At 44.3% G+C, this 19,615-nt stretch overlaps 1 protein-coding gene across 1 annotated transcript in view; it reads left to right on the forward strand.

Annotated features, from left to right (window-relative positions):
- Nucleotides 1–19,615, forward strand: part of TEK (TEK receptor tyrosine kinase) — a 123,084-nt gene that overhangs the window by 94,876 nt on the left and 8,593 nt on the right. The window contains exons 12-18 of the mRNA XM_036260638.1: nucleotides 3,333–3,620; nucleotides 9,240–9,539; nucleotides 11,376–11,530; nucleotides 13,060–13,270; nucleotides 15,522–15,632; nucleotides 18,222–18,412; nucleotides 18,933–19,046. Of these exons, the coding sequence (XP_036116531.1) occupies nucleotides 3,333–3,620; nucleotides 9,240–9,539; nucleotides 11,376–11,530; nucleotides 13,060–13,270; nucleotides 15,522–15,632; nucleotides 18,222–18,412; nucleotides 18,933–19,046 (1,370 nt within the window). The remainder of the gene's footprint in view (nucleotides 1–3,332; nucleotides 3,621–9,239; nucleotides 9,540–11,375; nucleotides 11,531–13,059; nucleotides 13,271–15,521; nucleotides 15,633–18,221; nucleotides 18,413–18,932; nucleotides 19,047–19,615) is intronic.

Genomic DNA, 19,615 nt, shown 5'->3' on the forward strand with positions numbered 1-19,615 from the left:
CCTCAGGGGTTAGGATTTACTTAGTAGCAACTGTGCTGGGCCTTGGCTGCTCAGATTTACCAAGAGTTTCCTGTTTCCATCTTAAGGGCCCAGGCCAGGCTCTTGCCATATACAGACTTCAGAAATCCCAGTTTATTTATTTTTAAGACTAATTTTTTATTGTTCAAAGTAATTCATGCACATAGTTAAGACATCAAATTAAATGAAAGGCTTTTATCTAAAGAACAGCAGCCCCGCCCCCCTCCCCAGTCCAGCTTCCTATGGGTAGCCACTTTCAGCGCCTTAAGCTATTTCTTACAGTCTGTACCTCCGTGTTTCTAAATCAGTGGTTCTCAAACATCATGTTCATCAGAGCCACCTGGAGAGCTTGCTAAAAGATTTCTGGGCCCCACCCCAGAGTGGCCGATTCCATACATTTGCGGGATGGAGCTCAAAAATTTGCCTTTCTAAAAGGTTTGCAGGTGCTGGTCCTGGGTCCGCACAAGCTCAGTGAGACATGTAACCATGTTGGTGAGTCAGAGTCAGTCACTGTCTACTGGCCTCATGTTGTGTTCATGGAAGAGAGGTTTCCGTGGGCTGCCTGGGGCCCCAGCTTTCTGCTGCTACCCCGGGGTCCACTGCAGCACTGAGTGACCACCCCTTGTTAAGCTTGTTTTCTAGTGTTTACTGTATATAACCATCTGTGACTCTCTCCTGGTCAGTTGTTTTATGGTTTCAAGTTCACACATGTTTAAATCATATTCCCTTAAAGCAGGGCTGGGAAACCTTTTCTTCTGCCCAGGGCCATGTGGATATTTATAGCATCACTCTCGGGCCATACAGAATTATCAACTTAAAAACTAGCCTGCTGTATTCGGTCAGGCCAATTTGTGAGGCGTGTGATGTTAGCTGGTATTGATTTCACCAGCTTTATATGGCCTGTGGGCCGGACGTTCTCCATCCCCGCCTTGAAGGGTGAGAATGACCATCTTCCCCATTTATAGAGAGAAAAGTAGAGTCTCAGTGTGGTGAATAACTTGCCCATGTACCTGAAGCATCACCACACTGGATATTCAGACTCAATATGTTTTGTGTCTCCAGTTATTATTTATTGTTTTGACCTAGGAGTTCAAAGCACCATTTCTTTATCCCACTTGATAAATTTTCGTAGTCCGTTTACTAACGATAGAAGGACATGGAGTGATTTAGTGAGAAACTAGGAAGAGCATCCAGTTCTCCTGCAGGGTCGTGCAGCCCTGACAGACAGAGACCCCCTCCAAGCCCCTCCCCCCCCATTGTTCCCACTTGACAGCAGCATCCTGAAAGGACCAGCTAGGACTGCAGAGCTACCCTGGTGCTTGCAGAAGCATTGCAGAAGTAAGAAATGTTTTCCCGGACACCGACCAGGTAGTGAGCACAAGAAACTAGCAGCAGCAGCTTTACATAAGTTAGATGATAACAGAACCTCTAGGATTGTAATCAAAGAGCTGCATGGTCAGAGTGACGCATCAGAGCTCAGCACTTGGAATATGTTCCAGCCAGGATGTATTCAGAGGTCTCTTGGAACATTTCAAAGTAGTTTTCAAGGGTAGGCGCGGAGGGAATTCTTGATGTTTCTTTTCCCATCGTTTCAATTTTGCTGAGGTTTGTGTTTTAGTCTATCAGGCAGTTGCACTGTTTATAATCGTGGAGGCCAGGAGGGGAGGGAAGAGAGCACATTCTGAACGCATGGTACAGAGGGCCGTAGGGAGGGGCGAAGGATAAGTCATGTTCCTGAAGGAAAGAGAAAAGGGAAATGGCCATTTATTGAGTTACTCCTCTGTACCAGGCATAGGCTTAGAAGGTTTATATGTGTGCTCCAAACATCACACTTTTGTCTGCTTGGTGATTAGAGCCTGTCTCACCACTCTGGGTGGCTTATTTTGGAACTTAACCTTTCAAGATGAGCAAAAGGAGTTGACATCACCTATCTCCATTTGCAAAGGTGTGGAGAAAGGACCAGGAAGAGCATTAGCATGATGCCAGGCAAACTGCAGGCCCTGCCTATGGGCTCTCCCTAGGCTACGAGCAGCCAGAGCGCAGGGAGAGCCCCTCCCCCAGTGGAGGGAGACACACCCTCCTACTCTCTCCTCACCAGCAGTTAGAGCAGTGTTTATCAACCTTTTCTTTTTTTTTTTTTTTTAAAGTATTGCCCCAAGGAAATTTTAGATATTTTTGTCCTTAGGAAAAATATTAATTTACTATTATTAATTTACTGTGAAAACACACAGATTCCTCCTCTGTTCACTGACACAAGATTAGACTTTTTAGGAACAAAGGAAGGGGAGATAGGAAGAGAGGGAGGTCATGCTAATAGAGCATCTAACACATTCTAAGCATTTTCACATCCATGATCTCAGTTCTTCCTCCTGCGTCTGGAAGATGGGTATTTTCATTTTGTGTTACATGGGAACTGAGACAGGTTGTGAGTTTTCTCAAGGTCACAAGACTAACATGGCATACCCTTGCCTCTGATTTCAAACCCATGTTGTTTCCATTCTGTGACCTCTCTGGTAGCCCAGGTTCTGTGGGTAGTTGTGGCCGAGCGGCGTGTGCCAGGAGCCCACACCTTCATGTGGCAGAGCAGGGCTGGGCCTGGTCCTGCCACCACAGCTGTGATCATGCCTGAGATTCTCCTTGTTAAGGGGAAGTAGTCCCCAAATGGCTTCAAAATGTGTTGCTCAAATGGTAAGAGAAACATTCACCTACAAACCCATAAACTCGGCAAATCCAGTGTTTTCATTTTTATCGGTTTCACCAATGGTAGACATGACTTTTACCAAGTTGCAATGAGACTTTTTCCTCATGTATTCTATTTTTATTGGGTTTCCATACTTATCTATTTTAATCCATTGGATGGCTATATCTTAATTTATTAAAGCATTTCCTGATTTTGAGCATTTAGGTTTCTTCCAATAGTTTACTATTATAAATAATGTTTTAATGAACATCTTCATGCACGCACATAGGTTTTCTCTTCCTTTGGATTACTTTTTTTTAGGGTAAATCCCTGGTAGTCAGATTATAGGATCAAAGTATGTATAATTTCTAGGGCTCTTGAAAAATATTCCCAAATTGTACTCCAAAGGGGTTGTATTTCTAAATTACAATTACCGAAACTACATATTAGAATTTTTTCAAGGTTTGCTATCTTGGAAGGGAAAGAATTGAGTGACTGCTAGCTTGTGTATATTTGATAGCATATGAAATTGTATATTATTCTGGGCGCCATGGTTATTCTGTAAGGCTGCCCTTTGGGGTTGTGTGTCACCTTCGCCCTATATAAAAATAATGATCTTTGTGGTTTCCCCCAGGTCTCCCTCCTCCAAAAGGTCTCATTCTCCTACCAAAAAGTCAGACCACTCTAAATTTGACCTGGCAACCAATATTTCCAAGCTCAGAAGATGAATTTTATGTTGAAATTGAGAGGAGGTCTGTGCACATGAATAGTGATCAGCAGAATATTAAAGTGCCAGGCAATTCGACATCAGTGCTGCTTAACAATTTACAGCCCAGGGAGAAGTACATAGTTCGAGCCAGAGTCAATACCAAGGCCCAGGGGGAATGGAGTGAAGACGTCACCGCTTGGACTCTTAGCAACAGTAAGTGACTCCTTCTGTCTCTCCTGAATGACTTTTGACTACTGTTATTTGGACTTATCGACCGTCACATCCAGACTGTTTCTTAGAAATCGTAACAGGCAGTTGGTTGTGAATGGAGGATCAGTTCCCTGCTCCAACGCACCAAGTCACCCTGCAACACACGAGAAAGCTCTGTGGAAATGGGCTGCAATAATTCAGGCAGGACTGTGCTGAAATTTACCTTCCCTTGGTATGGAGTGATGTCTTATATAAATTAATGATGTGAATACGATTTTCTAAGGCTCATCTAATCTGTTATAGGACAGCTTTCAGGATTATCATGTATCTGTAGCTACACAGCTGCCGATTAATTATACATGGGTCTTTCTTAGTCTTAAAAGCCAAATAACGTTGCTTGAAAAATATTCTTAACAGACAATTCTTGGAGCTACCATAAATATATTTGAAAGTAAGAATATGCCTTTTCTTTCAAAACATTTTGCAATTTAGGCATTTCTTAATTTCACATTGGTTATTTAAAATTAGTTGCAACTTCTTGGGTTTCTTTGTAGTGTTGAAAGTGTTTTCGTCATCAAGCAGAGAGTTCCACTGTAATTCATGGCGTGAGAACTGTGTCTGTGCATTTGGAGTCCTTGGAAAGGTTGGATATTTCTTGGCCACCCTAGCAACCACTGAAATCAGGATCATGTGGTCCCTTGCCCATCCCCAAAGTCCAAGACGGGCTCATTCTGCTGCCGGGTCCACTTCCTCAGCCACCAGCTCAGTGTTTCTCCAGCCGCTCTCTTCTTATATCAGCGGTGTGGACATCTCAACTGTGTTTAGGGATTCTCCATCATTTTTTAAAAATTCTGTGACATTTAAAAGTTAGAGAGAAGTGTGGAGAGTAATACAACAGATACATTCCTGCCACCCAGAATTAATAACTGCTAATATTTTGTCATATTTACTTTTAGCTTTTTTGTTGATTTGTGGAAATAAACAAGGAAGATATACCCAAAACCCCTCTGACCATTGTTTCTACTCTAATTCTATTCCCCTCTCCCCAGAGACAACCAAAATTACGAGTTTGTTATGTATCTTTCTATTCAATGTTGTATAATTTCAAAACATTATATCTAATTTCAATACATGATATCTATCCATCGTGTAGATATGCATTATTCCTTATCTTGCTTTTTTGAATAAACATTATTTTTATCTGTGCATGTCTATTTGCTTAGATCTGACATGCTTTTTTACCTTCTGCATAATAGTTTGTCATGAATATCATCTTATTTATTTCTTTTTTGCTAGACATTTTGATTTTCTTTTCTTTTTTACTATCGCAAACAAAAATGCAATGACCATCCTTATACATGTCTCCATGTACTAGGTGGGAGAGCTTTTCTAGGGAGCATGTCCAGAGAGGAATTGATTGGCTATTTCCCTCTAACGTGGCTATTCATACGACACGCAGGAGTATATGGACACACCTTTCCCTGTATCCATCTCTATACTCCTTAACTCTATCTGTATTGCTTGATATTGTCAGACTTTTTTATTTTGTCAATCTTAAAAGTAAAAAAAAAGTGCCTCACAGTTCATTTCAGTTTTCACTTCCTTGATAACTAGCAAGGGTAAGCATCTTTTCTTGGGCATTTTTTTTTTTTTTCCATTTAGATTTTCTCTTGTTTGATATATTTTGCCTGTTGGCTTGGTGGTCTTCTTTTACTGATTTGTTAAAATTGCTTATATAACTTGGATACTAATTTTGTTACATACATTGCAAATATATTTTCCTAATCTCTTTATTTTCTCCATGTTTGTGGTGTTTTTGTTTTTGCTTTTTTTTTTTTACCCTAAACACAGTTGACATGTAATCAGACCTGTTGATATTTGCCTTTGTGGTTTGTACTTTTTGTGTCTTGAAATTATTCCTTACCCCAAGGTCATACATAAAGTCTCTATTTTTTCTAGCAGTTGCAGTGTTTGTTTGTTTGTTTTTTGCATATTTAAGTCTTTAAGAAGATATAAGGATGCTATTTTGAGGTATAGTGTAAGTATTTTAGTCTTTTTAACTTCAATCGTATTTGTCTACGTATGGCAAGCCAGCGGTCTCAATGCCATATTGGGTACTCCCACTAGTGACTTGTGATGTCTTCTGTGTCTTACGCTGCATTCTCAGATTGGTTTTGCTTCTATTGCTGGGCACTCGGTTCTCTTCCATTGATCTCTGTGTTTGTTCCTGTACCATCTGCAACCTGTTTAAATTACTATAGATTTATTAAATGTTTTGATAACTGTAGGGTGAATCTTTATTTTCTTTTTCAAAGTTGTCTTAGATGTTCATTCACTATTCTATATAAAATTTACTCTCATTATAATTAATACTATCATGCCCGGCCGGTGTGGCTCAGTTGTTGAGCATTGACCCATGCTCCAAGAGGTGGCCGGTTCGATTCCCAGTCAGGACACATGCCCAGGTTGTGGGCCCGATCCCCAGTGGGGGGCATGCAGGAGGCGGCCAGTCAGTGTTCTCTCTCATCGATGTTTCTATCTTTCTCTCCCTCTCCCTTCCTCTCTCTCTAAAATCAATAAAGAAAATATATTTTTCAAAAAGAATTAATACTATCAAATCACATCATAATTATCATATTTATAAGGTTAAATGGAAACTAGTGAGCGGTCACTGAAAAGAGGACTGCCTGGTGTGGAGTTTGATGGGGTGGGTGGGTTATGCTGCCACTGGTGGGGATGCTGAGATTGGCAGGGCAGGGGGCGGGCCCACGGGGTAGGAGACTAGGGCAAGGAGGGTACGGATGGGAACATTTCTGTCTTAACTGACATAGTTGTTAGTATGCTATGTTGCCATTAGCTGACGTATATAGATTGTTCAGGAGTCAAATTAATGCATCTAGTTTAAACTTTATTTTGGTGTCCAGCCTAGCAATTCTACCTGGGCCAAGTAAGGAGTGAAATGAATTAGATTTGGCATATGTTAAAAAATACTAAATATACATAATGTGTTCCTGTGCATGTAAATGTAGAGTATCTCATTTAACACAATGCCTTTGTGAGGAAATGAGAATAGGAATTATCTATCATCAAATTTAACAAATAGAGAACCTGAGCCTCAGAGGAGGGTGACTGACTCAAGTTATACAGCTGGTAGGTAATGGGGTTAGGATGCTAACGAGCATTTCAGTTCTCTGTTTTGTTCATTTATTGTTGGTAAACCACACTACTCATTGGTCTCTTTGGATGAGCAACTTGCTGCTGCAAAACAAGGTTGGTTATGGAGAGTTTCCTTCAGCAATCACCCCACTTCTGTTTACAATCTTGTTAGCATTTCTTAGTGTTTTATTTTATTTTTAATTACAGTTTACATTAAGTATTATTTTATATTAGTTTCAGATGTATTGCATAGTTGTTAGACATGTTTATGATTTACAAAGTGATTCCCCTAATATCTCTAGTATACACCTGGCACCATACATAGTTATTACAATATTATTGACTATACAGTCGTCCCTCGCCACTTTGTGCTTCGACTTTTGTGGCTTCACTCTATTGCAGTTTTTTCAAATATATTCATTAAAAAGTTGATCGAACTGTGACAATGATACAGCATGCGCTCGGTTGTCTGAGTTTAGTATACACCCCTGTATAACAAATAAAAGTTAAAATTACTGTACCTATGGACTGTGGGCCTATGTATTCGAGCACCCCAGGAATCCTTCAACGCCAGGTGCAACCGCTCGAGTCTGGAACGGATTAACCGTGATCAATGAGAGACTACTGTATTCCCTGTACTGTTATTTTACATCCCAGTGACTATTTTGTAACTACCCATTTGTGCTTCTTAACCCCCTCACCTTTTCACTCAGTCCCGAGCCCCTTCCTCTGGCAACCATCAGTGTGTTACCTGCGTCTATGACTCTGTTCCTTTTGTGTTTGTCATTTATTTTGTTCTTTAGATTCCACATATTTGTCCTAAAGGGTTATTCTAGAGTCACTTGGAGAATCTGCTAAAATGTAGATTACTGGGCCCTTAATCTAAACCAGAGGTCCACTAAGGAGCTCAAGACTTCTATCAGGCATCAAATGGAAACTTTTGACTTCTAATTGGCACCAAAATTATATCTGTTACTCTTCTGGCAGGTGTCTGCAAGGCACTGCTTCTTAGAACACCACTGGTGTATGAACCTGAATTTCTTCTGAGGCACAACCACACTAATACTAAATATGTGCTTATAGTAATCAGAAAATGTTAATATTCCTAATACTCTGTAGTCCCTTGTGCGAAGGAAGGTTGTTTTATACTTTTGCAGAGATTTACAAAAAGCTTGGTACTGGATGCAAAGGAATTAAGACATAGTGTTGATTAATGCATTATGATTTTGGATAATTTATCACCTGTTCGACATAGAAAATAACAGATTTGGAAGGCTCAGAACCTACTGCCTACTTCTCCTAGATTGCCACAGCTACCCAAGGAGTAGGACCCGGGTAAACACCATCAGGGAAAGAGGAAATTTAACGTGAAGACAAAAACCTCTGAGAATATGAAATAGAATGTACATTAAGACATTTCTTGAAGGTTCTAATTTGCTTATAAGCCATAACTTTTATATGGAGTGAAATGGCCTGGGTCTGTTACCTGCTTACTGGGACCACTACAGGTGGAAATCTCAGTGTTTTCACCTCTAAGATCGGGGTAATTAAAACCTCAGCATTGGTTACCTGCCTGCTTGTGTGGTTATGAGGGTCAGGGTGCGCGTGCACGTGGAAGCACCTTGTAAGCAGCCTCACAAATGGAAGGCACACTCAACATCAAGGGCATGACCTGGGAGGTATTCTCTCCTGAGGCAAAGAGTTTCAGGTGTTGAGTCACGAGGTTCCCTTCCGGCCCGTCTGTCTGAAAGGGTTGGAGTGAGAGTGCAGCGGTGGTTCTGTGTGTCATCTTCACCCCTGGAAACCTCCACGCATGTCTCTCTCATCCTACCTACGATCCTAATGGCATACAATCTCTCTACTCAAATCCTTATAGCAGTTTGTTTACAAACTGCTTAACACATTTTCTTATGTGTACGTTGACGTGCTCCATAAATGCATTTAGGGCAAGGATAAGTCATATGTGACAGCGGCTAATTATAGACTATGGTATCATATTGCCAGGAGTTCAATCCTATTTCCTCTGCTTAATAGCTGTGTGACCTCGGCCAAGTCACTTAACCTCTCTGGGCCTCAATACTTATGGTAAGACTGTTATGAAGATGAAATGAGTTACTATGTAGAAGGGCCTATATACATGTCAGCTCTCACAATCTTTCTGTTCTCCCCCCAAATCAAGAACAGTGTGAGATTGGATTTTGGAGTAATGGAATTTCTGAGGCTCAATTTAGTGTGAAGATGACAAATATGTGATGTATGTTGTTATTTTCCCATTTGTGTTACTGCATCAAGTCTGCATAGAGTCACTACCAATGGTTTGGAATTATCATCTGAGAAAACACCTCTTAGCCATTCTTAGCTTAAGAGCTGACATTAACTCTCTCTCCAAAGCATAATAATCTAAGAGATGATAGTATATCTTAAGTGAAATATTATTTCGTGTGTGTGTGTGTGTTTTATTCCTAGTTCCCCCTCCTCAACCTGGAAACATCAAGATTTTCAACATAACAGACTCTTCAGCTGTGATTTCTTGGACAGTCATGGATGGTTATTCTATTTCTTCTATTATCATCCGTTACAAGGTTCAGGGCAAGAACGAAGACCAGCACATTGATGTGAAGATCAAGAATGTCACTATCACCCGGTATCAGCTCAAGGGCCTAGAGCCCCAAACATCTTACCAGGTGGACATTTTTGCAGAGAACAATATAGGGTCAAGCACCCCAAGCTTTTCTCATGAACTGACGACTCTCTCCAAATCTCAAGGTTGGTAGAGCGGACAGGATCTAGAATTATTTCTGGAGAGTATCATAAAAGCCCCACTGTCTTAAAACATTTACCCCATATTTGTGTCATGGGCCATAATTCATATGTCTTTTTTTTTTCTTTATTGATTTTAGAGAGAGAGGAAGGGGGGGAGAGATGGAAACATTAATAAGTGAGACCATTGATTGGTCGGCTCCTGCATGCCCCCAACTGGGGATTTGGCCCACAACCTGGGCATGTGCCCTGACTGGGAATCGAACTGGCGGCCTCTTGGTGCATGGGTCAATGCTCAACCACTGAGCCACACTAGCTGGGCAATTCATATGTCTTAATAGTTTTCACCATCTCTAACTAGGTCCTTAAAATGAAAAGGCCCTTGGGAAGGCTACCCTGTTGCTGCATTGTCTATTGTCAAACCTCAGACTGAATTAGCCTCTCAGCACTGCCCATCCAGCAACAGAAGTTCTGAGGAATGTGAGTTTGATTCTGTGCAGAGAGAAGAATGTGGAACCTGCCTGGTGGGGGCAGACCTGTGCGGTGCTTCTGGGGAGGCTCCAAGAACCACACTCCATTCTTTCTCAAAACGAGCTTCTCTTTTAGCTTGGATGACACTAGGCTGCTCTGAGTTTTCTTCTACTTTTTGGATCCAGCTTATTATGTCTATACGGCTGCCACTAACCCCTACCCCAGAGAGAGGAAGCTCTTTGAGATACAGCTATCTCAGAGGGCAGGGCACACTCCGTACAGCGTTTGTGATGGACGAAACCTGCTGAGTGTAACGAAATGGGCACGGTGGGGGCGGGAGGCAGGGGGACCGGCAGCAGGAGGACGCCCTCCCTCTGCCTTCATCCGAGATGGCCCTTCCTACGCCTCTGCATTCGCTACATGTGCAGGGGAACTGAGATCGAAGCAATGGTGACTTCTGAACATTTACAATTCAAACTAGAGTTTTAGTCTTACAGAAAATCTTATAGCACTAAAACCTTCTTGCTTCTCTTTGGGGTTGCCTAGGGCTTAAGAAATAAAATCAAACAAGCTATGTTTTCAGTGTTGATTCTTCAGAACATTTTTTGCAGTGTCCAAGGAGTGATGAATCTGCCAACCGTAGAAAATCACAGTTTTCCGGTCACATCCTTAACAAATGCATCATTTTTATCGTTGCGTGGGGTCATGCTCTACATGCTGTTTTTTTTTTTTTTTATAAAAGTACATTGAATTTAATTTTAGTTGCATTTGAATAAGGGACAGACGTGGAAGGATTAGACCTTTGTTTTTAACAGTTCATTTCGACTTAAGCCCTAAGCATAATAATTTCCCCCTCCTTCCCTTGTTCCTTTCTTCCTCCTTTCCTTTCTTCTATTGGTATACTCAGGTTTTTTCCATCTGCTGTTGAAAACGAGAAAAGAAAATCTTACTACAGACTCGAAGCTCTTAGCACCACAGAGCTTTTCTCAGTGGGAAGATGGTGCCGGGAGGGTTGGTCCCTTCCCAAAGCCACGCATCCGATGAGCTATTCCCAGTGCATTTGATAATGTGCATCTGCTCCAGCCTTTACTTGGAAGTAGAAGTTGAACAAATGACAACAATTAATGATTAGCACATTGCCATTTAAAATTTTTTTTTTTTTTTTTTTTTTTAAGGATCTTAAAACAACCCTATGAGTCAGACTCATCTCCACTGAGTTTCAGAAAATGCATGCATAGCCCTAGGTCACAGAGCAGTTAGGTGGCAGGGCTTGGGCTGCCTTCAGTCTTCTTCCACTGCGACTTCTCCACAGGTGGCCTTGGCCGCCCTCTGCGTACACTAACCCCTGCTTCTCCTGTGTCCCCTGCACAGGGCCGGCAGAGCTCGGAGGCGGGAAGATGCTGCTGATAGCCATCCTTGGCTCGGCGGGAATGACCTGCCTGACGGTGCTGTTGGCCTTTCTGATCATGCTGCAGCTGAAGAGGGCAAACGTCCAAAGGAGGATGGCCCAGGCCTTCCAAAACGTGGTAGTGTCTCTCCCCCTAGCTAATAGATGCAAGTCCACACACATGCATAACTTTCACTTTACAGATATACACCTGACAATTTGCTTGCAAATAGATCCCTTAGGCAGCTCCCATCTTCTCTTTGGCTTCCATTATTAAACGGGAGGAAACAGCATGGTGATGGAATTTCCTGTCCAAAATGGAACAATTTTGAGAGTGAAAAGGTTGCTTTAATAATTATGCAGGTTACCACGTGTAAGATAGGACTGTTACCCTACCGAAATGAGATGCGTGGTCATCCGAGTGGTAAGTCACCAGAGAGTGTGCTCTTGCAGTATAAAGAAGTGAACATGTTTGGTTGGGAACTGCACGAGGGTGAGCACACCTGTGTGATAGGAACGGTGTGCTGCACTACACACGTTTTCCCCACATTTGTCTGTTTCCAGTTCCCATCTCCTACTTCAGATATCTTCCTCAGTCCCACCAGACCTCATATACATAAGAGTGATATATACATGTGTATCTTCTATTCCTGTGCACCCTCCGATCTGCAGTCATAGTTCATGGTACTTGGCATGGCCTCTCTCTTTTATCAAGGAATTTTGATCAGTAGTAATGAGGTTTACAGAATCATACTTTACCAACAGGCATCCCATTGGAGTCCTTGGGTATACTATGGCCTGAACATAACTCTAGTTTGTGGTCTGAGATTCTGTAAAAGCAATGTGTACCCAACTTGATCATTTCTGTACATAAGCCATTGAGTTCAATTACATGTTCCCAGTGAGGTGTAGCTTGATGCACATTTGTCCCCAAGATGCCACTCAGAAGAGGGCAGGGAGGCTTTGTGATCTGACTGTGCTGGAGCTGGTTCAGCTCAGGCTGTCACTAGAGAGGAAGGACCAGCATGGGGTCGCCAGTGCTGGAGAGAGTCGTGATGTAGTCAGCAGCCACTTAAACTCAGGAGCAAAGGAGACCCTGTGTTGGGCTTCGCCCTAAGCCTCAGTCATTCTGGGGCCAAGTATGCTCCAGAGTGGGACTGAGAGAGTCTAAGCTTTACGATTAGTGGGAGGGAGGGAGGGAAGGAGAGAGAGAGAGAGACAAGAATGGACCAAGGGGATCCTAAGAAAGCTCTCACTGAGGCATACCCTGTGACTGTCCCAGAGAGAATCTTCAGGTCTTTTCAAGTGAGGACTGAATACTTGCTCATTCCACAGCAGAGTAGAAACTAAAGTGTGACTACCTTGGGGATGTGCCATGCCATGGCATATATGTCATATATGGCATATACTTCCCTTGCCCTCTGCAGACATTGTTAATCAATTGTAGCATGCTTCCCTGCAGGTATTACCAATCAATTGTGGCATTCTTCCCCTCGGAGGCCTGGAATTGTGCTCAGGCAGCTCTGTGGAGGGCCAGCTCATCAGAATTGGCCTGTTAGATAATTCTCCATTGTAGAGTTAGATACATTTCTTGTTTCACCTGGTATGGATACAACCTTAGAATTATGAAAAATCCTGACATAAAACCATTAAAAAAATATTTTCCAGAGGGAAGAGCCAGCTGTGCAGTTCAACTCAGGAACTCTGGCCCTGAACAGGAAGGCCAAGAACAACCCAGATCCTACCATTTATCCAGTGCTGGAGTGGAATGACATCAAATTTCAAGATGTGATTGGGGAGGGTAATTTTGGCCAGGTTCTCAAGGCGCGTATCAAGAAGGACGGGCTACGGATGGATGCTGCCATCAAAAGGATGAAAGGTCAGTGCGTGGCCAGATCGAGTCAGCGTTTCAGTAGGGTGGGGAGAGAACTTGACTTCCTGTTGAATCTTTCCTCTGTGGTCTTGCATTCTTTAAGCAAAACATTGGCACGAAGTCAGAGACGGCTGTTACGTGCAGCTGAAGGTGATGTTTCCTTTGAGGTCAGCCTGAGATGGGCTCAGGATGTAAACATGAAGGCATGAGCAATGTAAACACCACTGTCTTGATTCCTCGGGATGTGATAATACAGATTCCCTGTTATACCTGCCGACTCACAGGGAGCGTTAGTCTCTCGATGTAGTGGTTTTCAGAATTCAGTGGGCATCAGAATCACCTGGAAAACTGGTTTTAAAACAAACTCTCGGGCCCCACCCCACAGTTCCTGATTCAGTAAGTCTGGCGCAAGGCCAGAGAATCTGCATTGGCAATCAGTTCCCAAGGGACACTCCTGAGGAGGGTTTGGAGGCTACCCTTTGCAAACCACCGCCTTCACGGATTAGCAGCATCAGAATTCCTGGAGACGTTGTAAGAAGTGCAGGGACTTGAGATTCTCCCCCTCGGTCTCCTCTATTTCATTTCTGGGCTGGCACACTGGGATCTGTGTTCTTAAGCCTTCTCAGCGGTTCTGGGCACTTGAGTTTGAAAACCACTGATCTAAGATCACAAGAATGACAGTTTTCCCGCCGTGTTCATGTCCAGGCTGCTTGGGGCTTACCCCTTTAACAAGATGGGTAATAAGCGTCTTCTGAGAAAGCAGAGTGACGGGCTCCCTGCAGCCTCGCTGTCTTCTCTCCTGTGTGAGACGCAGTGTATAGATGAAGCTGCAGCCTCCGGCTGGGGCAGGGGTGTGTGAGAGCCGGAGGGTAGCTAACCATCGTTGCTGGGTTGCCCCCTAATAAGGCTCTCTACGGTCGCAATGGGTTTTCCTTCTTTGTGATGGCAGCGCTGAGCTCAGATGAGAACTGACTCAAGCTTGTTCAATCACGGCTGCTTTCGGTGTTGTTAGGGAACAAACCAAACAAACACCGAAGTGTTAACTATGCTCAGAGATGGTTGTGTTTCACTGAGCATGTGCACACACCCCCATGCTGAGCAGCCAGAAATGTGTTTTTCATTTCGCTGCCTTAGTCTGAGGGAGCATGGGGGCATGAAGGTTAGTGAGCGGAGAGAGGGGACAGGACCTTGTAAATCTGTTTTTATTGGGATCTGACCTGAGCAACGCTGTCTCTGTCATGCCCATGTGAAGAGGTAGAATAACTCAGCAGCACCAGGACACAGCGTCTGCAGGGGGAGTGATGAGTCCACACGAGGGGGGCCCCTCAGGTAAGGGGACAGTCCCGTTATGAGGAGCTGCACTTCTGAAACGCTCCCAAGGCACTGACCCGAGACTGCTGGGGTATGAACAGGGATCACCTGCTCGTGAGCCTTACAGGCACCTGAGCCCAAATGAAACGGGCCCATAATTTTCATGCACACGGACACCAGCACCCCTCTGTCATTTTTCTAAAAACCACGAGAGTACCCTGTCACTGGCTCGAGGCTGATCCGTTTGTGCACTGATCCAAGAGCCTCCGTGCAGCCCGTTGGTGCCTGGAGGCGCACCCTCTGATCCTAGTGCCGGTGGACGGACAGGACAGGGACGAATGCAAGTCTGTTCCCTGACTGCTAAGGAACTTCTGTAGAAATGTCACTGATTGGAGTTTTCCCAGGACTGTTCAGTGAGAAAGCAAGTTGAAAGCATTGAGAAAGTGAGCGGTGTGCATTCCTGGTGATGTTCCAATGAGACTTGGTCCTGTTCCTCAGCACATTTGTCTCTGGATGGTGGATGGAGCTGGAAGGTCTAGAGTCTAAAAGTGGAGGCAGCTCCATCACTACCAGGTCATTTCCTGGGGTGTTTTGACAGCTTCAACAAGAAAATTTTAGAGCAATGGTTCTCAGCCAGGGGTGATTTTGCCCCCTGGGGTGGGGGGGGGCTGCATTTAGCAATGTCGGGGCACATTTTCGTTGGGCTACTGGTATCTAGTGAATAGAGGCTAGACATGCTGCTAAACCCTCCTATGCACGAGACAACACAGAAGTGCCAGCCCAAAGCGCCAGCAGGCACAGTACCCTTCCTCACAATCTGACTTCTGTGCAGCTTTCCAGACCTATCGGCGGGCGAGTGTGCTTGATGGTCTCAGGGAGGAGGAGGGGTCAGTTCTTTCTGAACAGGAATAGGACAGGGATCATAACTCTTGACTTTTCCCCCCAGAATATGCCTCCAAAGACGACCACAGGGACTTCGCAGGAGAACTGGAGGTTCTCTGTAAACTTGGACATCACCCCAACATCATCAATCTGCTGGGAGCATGCGAACATCGTGGTGAGATGCTCTTTTCCTGTCTTTCCTGACAGATTGGTTCTTTAAACAGGCACATTTCATATTGAAATTAAGAAAGATAATAATCTTGCCCTGACCAGTTTGGCTCAGTGGTTACACTGTAGACCTGCAGACCCAAGGGTTGCGGGTTCAATTCCCTGCCAAGGGCTCGTACCTGGGTTGTAGATCCAATCCCCGGTCCAGGGTTGTGAGGGAGGCAACCAATCGATGTGGACACATCAATGTTTCTCTCTCTCTTTCTGTCCCTCCCTTCCTTCCACTCTATCTAGAAAAACAAAAGAATGAGCCCTGGCCGGTTTGGCTCAGCAGTTAGAGCGTCGGCCTGCGGTCCAGAGAGACCCAGGTTCGGTTCCCGCTGAGGGCACGTACCTCGGTTGTGGTTTGTCCCAGGCCCTGGCTGGGTCGTGTGGGTGGCAGCCACTCGATGTGTCCCTTTCACGTGGATGCTTCTCTCTCTCTCTCTCTCTCTCCCTCTCTCTCTCTCCCTCTCTCTCCTCCTCCTCCTCCTCCCCCCTCCCACTCTATCTGAACAAAAAATGGAAAAATGTCCTCTGGTGAGCATAAAAAAACAAAAACAAACAAACAAACAAAAAAAAGATATGAATATTACCTATTTTCTTAAGTCACAGTTTTGATCTGAAAGGCTAGTCTCACATCTAGGTTGTGCCAAGGTTTGGCATCTTTTTGGAGGTAGGACCTAAGGCTGATGACCCTTTGCCCTCTGAGGTGGCTCCGTCACTTCTGCCCAAAGGCATTCCTGCTCCTCCACACGCCCGAGCCCCGGTGCAGAGGCTGCTCAGCGCCCCTGCCGGGATCCCGCAGCACCTGCAGGAGACAGGTGCCCTGCTCCCCTTAGTCACCTGTCCTCTCCTTTCCCACCAAACCCAAGCCACTGGCATTCTGAATGTTAAGTCCACGAATGCCAACACGCTGTAATACGTAAGCACTTGATAATACTTAGGGTAAAACAATAATAGTAAACTTATATCTGGCAGAACTTTGTTATTCACAACTTGTACAATTTCCCGTAGTTACGTCGGACAACTATGTGGCCCATGCTCTTCAAGTTCAGCTTACATTATTAATTCAAATATGTATTGGGTACTTCTATTGATACTGAATGTATTATTAATTTAAGTATCTATTGAGAGATTTACCTCTGTGTGCTGCCTGGGTTTGTAGTTCAGAATCTATGCTTAAACTAAATTTCTCGTGGAAAAGTTTTCTCCTGCAAAAAAGCTCCACAAAGTAATAATTTACAAACTTGACAACCTCTTGTTGACTTCGCAGCGCAAAACCAACAATAGAAAAGAGACTGTTTCCTTTTCCTCAATTTATTAAACTAAAAATACTGGTGAGGCAGACACTGTATCATTCTGCAGTCCAATAAGGGTGTAATTCTGAAAGTCAGATCATGAAGTAATGACATTTATTTTTGAGCCACTTCCTGAAAACAGTAATCAGCATAGGGCAGCGTAAATGAAAGTTAGACAATATAACAACCAACAGGAGAAAAAAAACACAAAAACACGCATCTTTGAAAATTTTGCTCTGTCCTCATGTTAGGATATAACTGGTTGGCTCTTAGGTTTATGTTTCAATGAAGAAGTGAGAGAGCACATTCACCCAGGAACTGTGTGTGCCTTTCCTCAGACTGCAACAGCACTCAGTGCTAGAAGGTTTTTTTTGTTTTGTTTTTTATCTTGGCCAGAATTTCAATGTCTTAGAATATCTTTTAAATTCAAAAACATTCAGCACTTTTAAATGGTATATAAAATAATTCGCCTTTAAAAGATAGTAAAACCACTCTACTTTTCACTAGCTCTAAAGATCAGTGTTTTCATGAAAAAAATTACTCTTTATTAGAAAAAAAACACAACAATTTGGAATAAAAATAAGACAGCGGACCATAATGTATTCTAAAAATGATTGTTCTGTTTTTATTTTTCTAAAAGTTTGCGTTTTCTGGTTTCTGTAAGCGAAATGCAGCCTGTGACTCTGGGCTCTGCTGTCCAGTGACCTGGGTGTGGGTTTCCCGGGCAGCAGGCGGCCGGAAAGAGGGCTTATCAGCTGTGGGTTCTTCTGCTGTGGACACTTAATCATCATCTGTTTTGTTGTTGTTTGTATTTATTTTTTATTTTTCTTAAATAACCTCAGGAAACGTAGAGACACACTGGAATAACCTGGCAAGCTCTCATTAGGTTCTCAGTCGGTCCTGAAGGGAAAAGTAAAAGCTGGAGTGGGTGGGCCGGCTGGCTTCCAGCCCCTGGAAACAGGTGCTTTCCTTGCCTGCCTACTGTTGCCGAGCAGGTGAAAGGCTGCAGGAAGCCTTCCGTGTTAGCCCGCATTTGGGAGGGTGTGGGAAAGGGGGGTCTGGAGCCTCTGTGGCCCCCTTCATGCCAGCAGGGGGGTTAGTCTCCTCCAGCTGCCCCTGGTACTGAGGTTGGTCCCACTAGACATGCTGCTTTGAGATGACATGAGTTCTCTAAGCAATTCCCAAGGACCATAGCACATCTCAGAAATCTCAGAGCGTTTGGGGCCCTGGTAAGGCGGAGTCTCCCTTCCCCACAGGCTACCTGTACCTGGCCATCGAGTATGCCCCCCACGGCAACCTCCTGGACTTCCTGCGCAAGAGCCGAGTGCTGGAGACCGACCCGGCCTTCGCCATCGCCAACAGCACGGCGTCCACGCTGTCCTCCCAGCAGCTGCTCCACTTCGCGGCCGATGTGGCCCGGGGCATGGACTACTTGAGCCAGAAACAGGTTTGTCCCCGGGAACCTTGCTTTGACATCTTTCCTTAGCATCTCGCACTAGAATCAGTTTGAACGTGTGCAGTTTTCTTCAGTCGGCCTCTCTTCTTTAATTCCTCGTACACTCTCCCTAATTGCAATGTCTTTGTTACTGTTCCATCGATTTACATAGACAGTGGTGCTCAACACAGACGATACATTTATCTTGGGAATCTCACCATTTGGTGAGGTGCCTTAACCCATCTTCGCCCGAATAATGCTCAAGGGCAGAGGATTCGCGTGACATCAGGGAGACTCAATGACCTGTGTTTTCCCCCGAAATTTTCCCCCTGAGATTTGGCAGAATCCCCTGACTCTGGGCTTTAGAGAGCAACTTGAAGGGAACGGGATTCTTGTGACATTTAAAAACCCATTTTCATACTGACCTCTCATCTCTATGTCCCAAAGAGCCTGCCCCTGAGGCACTGTGCTAGCAATGAAGCGAAAGAGCGAATATGATGTTGAAAATACATGATGTTTTTTAAAATTTCAGTTTATCCACAGGGATCTGGCTGCCAGGAACATTTTAGTTGGTGAAAACTATGTAGCCAAAATAGCAGATTTTGGATTGTCCCGAGGTCAAGAAGTTTATGTGAAAAAGACAATGGTAAGTTCAAAACAGATGCTACGAAACCCTTCCCAAGGCATCCCTCCCGTCCTGATGTTACTGTTCTGCGGTGACCGGTGACCACGGCGTCGGACCGCGGATCCCAGCAGATGCCCTGGCCCAGCAAACCTTTCTCAGTTTTGATTCCTAAAATGACCGGCGGGTCCACATGACCATAAGAAGCCACTCTGACCTGTGGGCCAAGTGCGCACACATGCCGGCCTCTGGAGCAGGGGCTCAGGTCTGGACCCAGCCCGGACCCTTGCCTGGCTCGCTCAGAAACTCCTGAGGAGCCCCCACAATCTCTCTTCACTCACAGCAAACATAGCAGGGGTCAAAAATGGCATTTAACATACTTTCCAAATATAAGGGAAGTAAATTAAGGAGCTTCCTAAATCACAAGGAGGCCCTAGGGAGGAACTCACAACTTCTAAAGACCCACAGAAGATGTCCCTCTTTGCCAAAGGTGCCCCGCCCCCACTGACCCCATCAACCACACTCACTTTCACCTGATGTACCTGTTCTCCCAAAAAGGAATAGTTTATCTCAAGTCGAAAGTCCCGGAGAAC

The sequence above is a fragment of the Molossus molossus genome, unplaced genomic scaffold, assembly GCF_014108415.1.
Source record: "Molossus molossus isolate mMolMol1 unplaced genomic scaffold, mMolMol1.p scaffold_m16_p_14, whole genome shotgun sequence".
In the NCBI taxonomy this organism is placed as follows: Eukaryota; Metazoa; Chordata; class Mammalia; order Chiroptera; family Molossidae; genus Molossus; species Molossus molossus.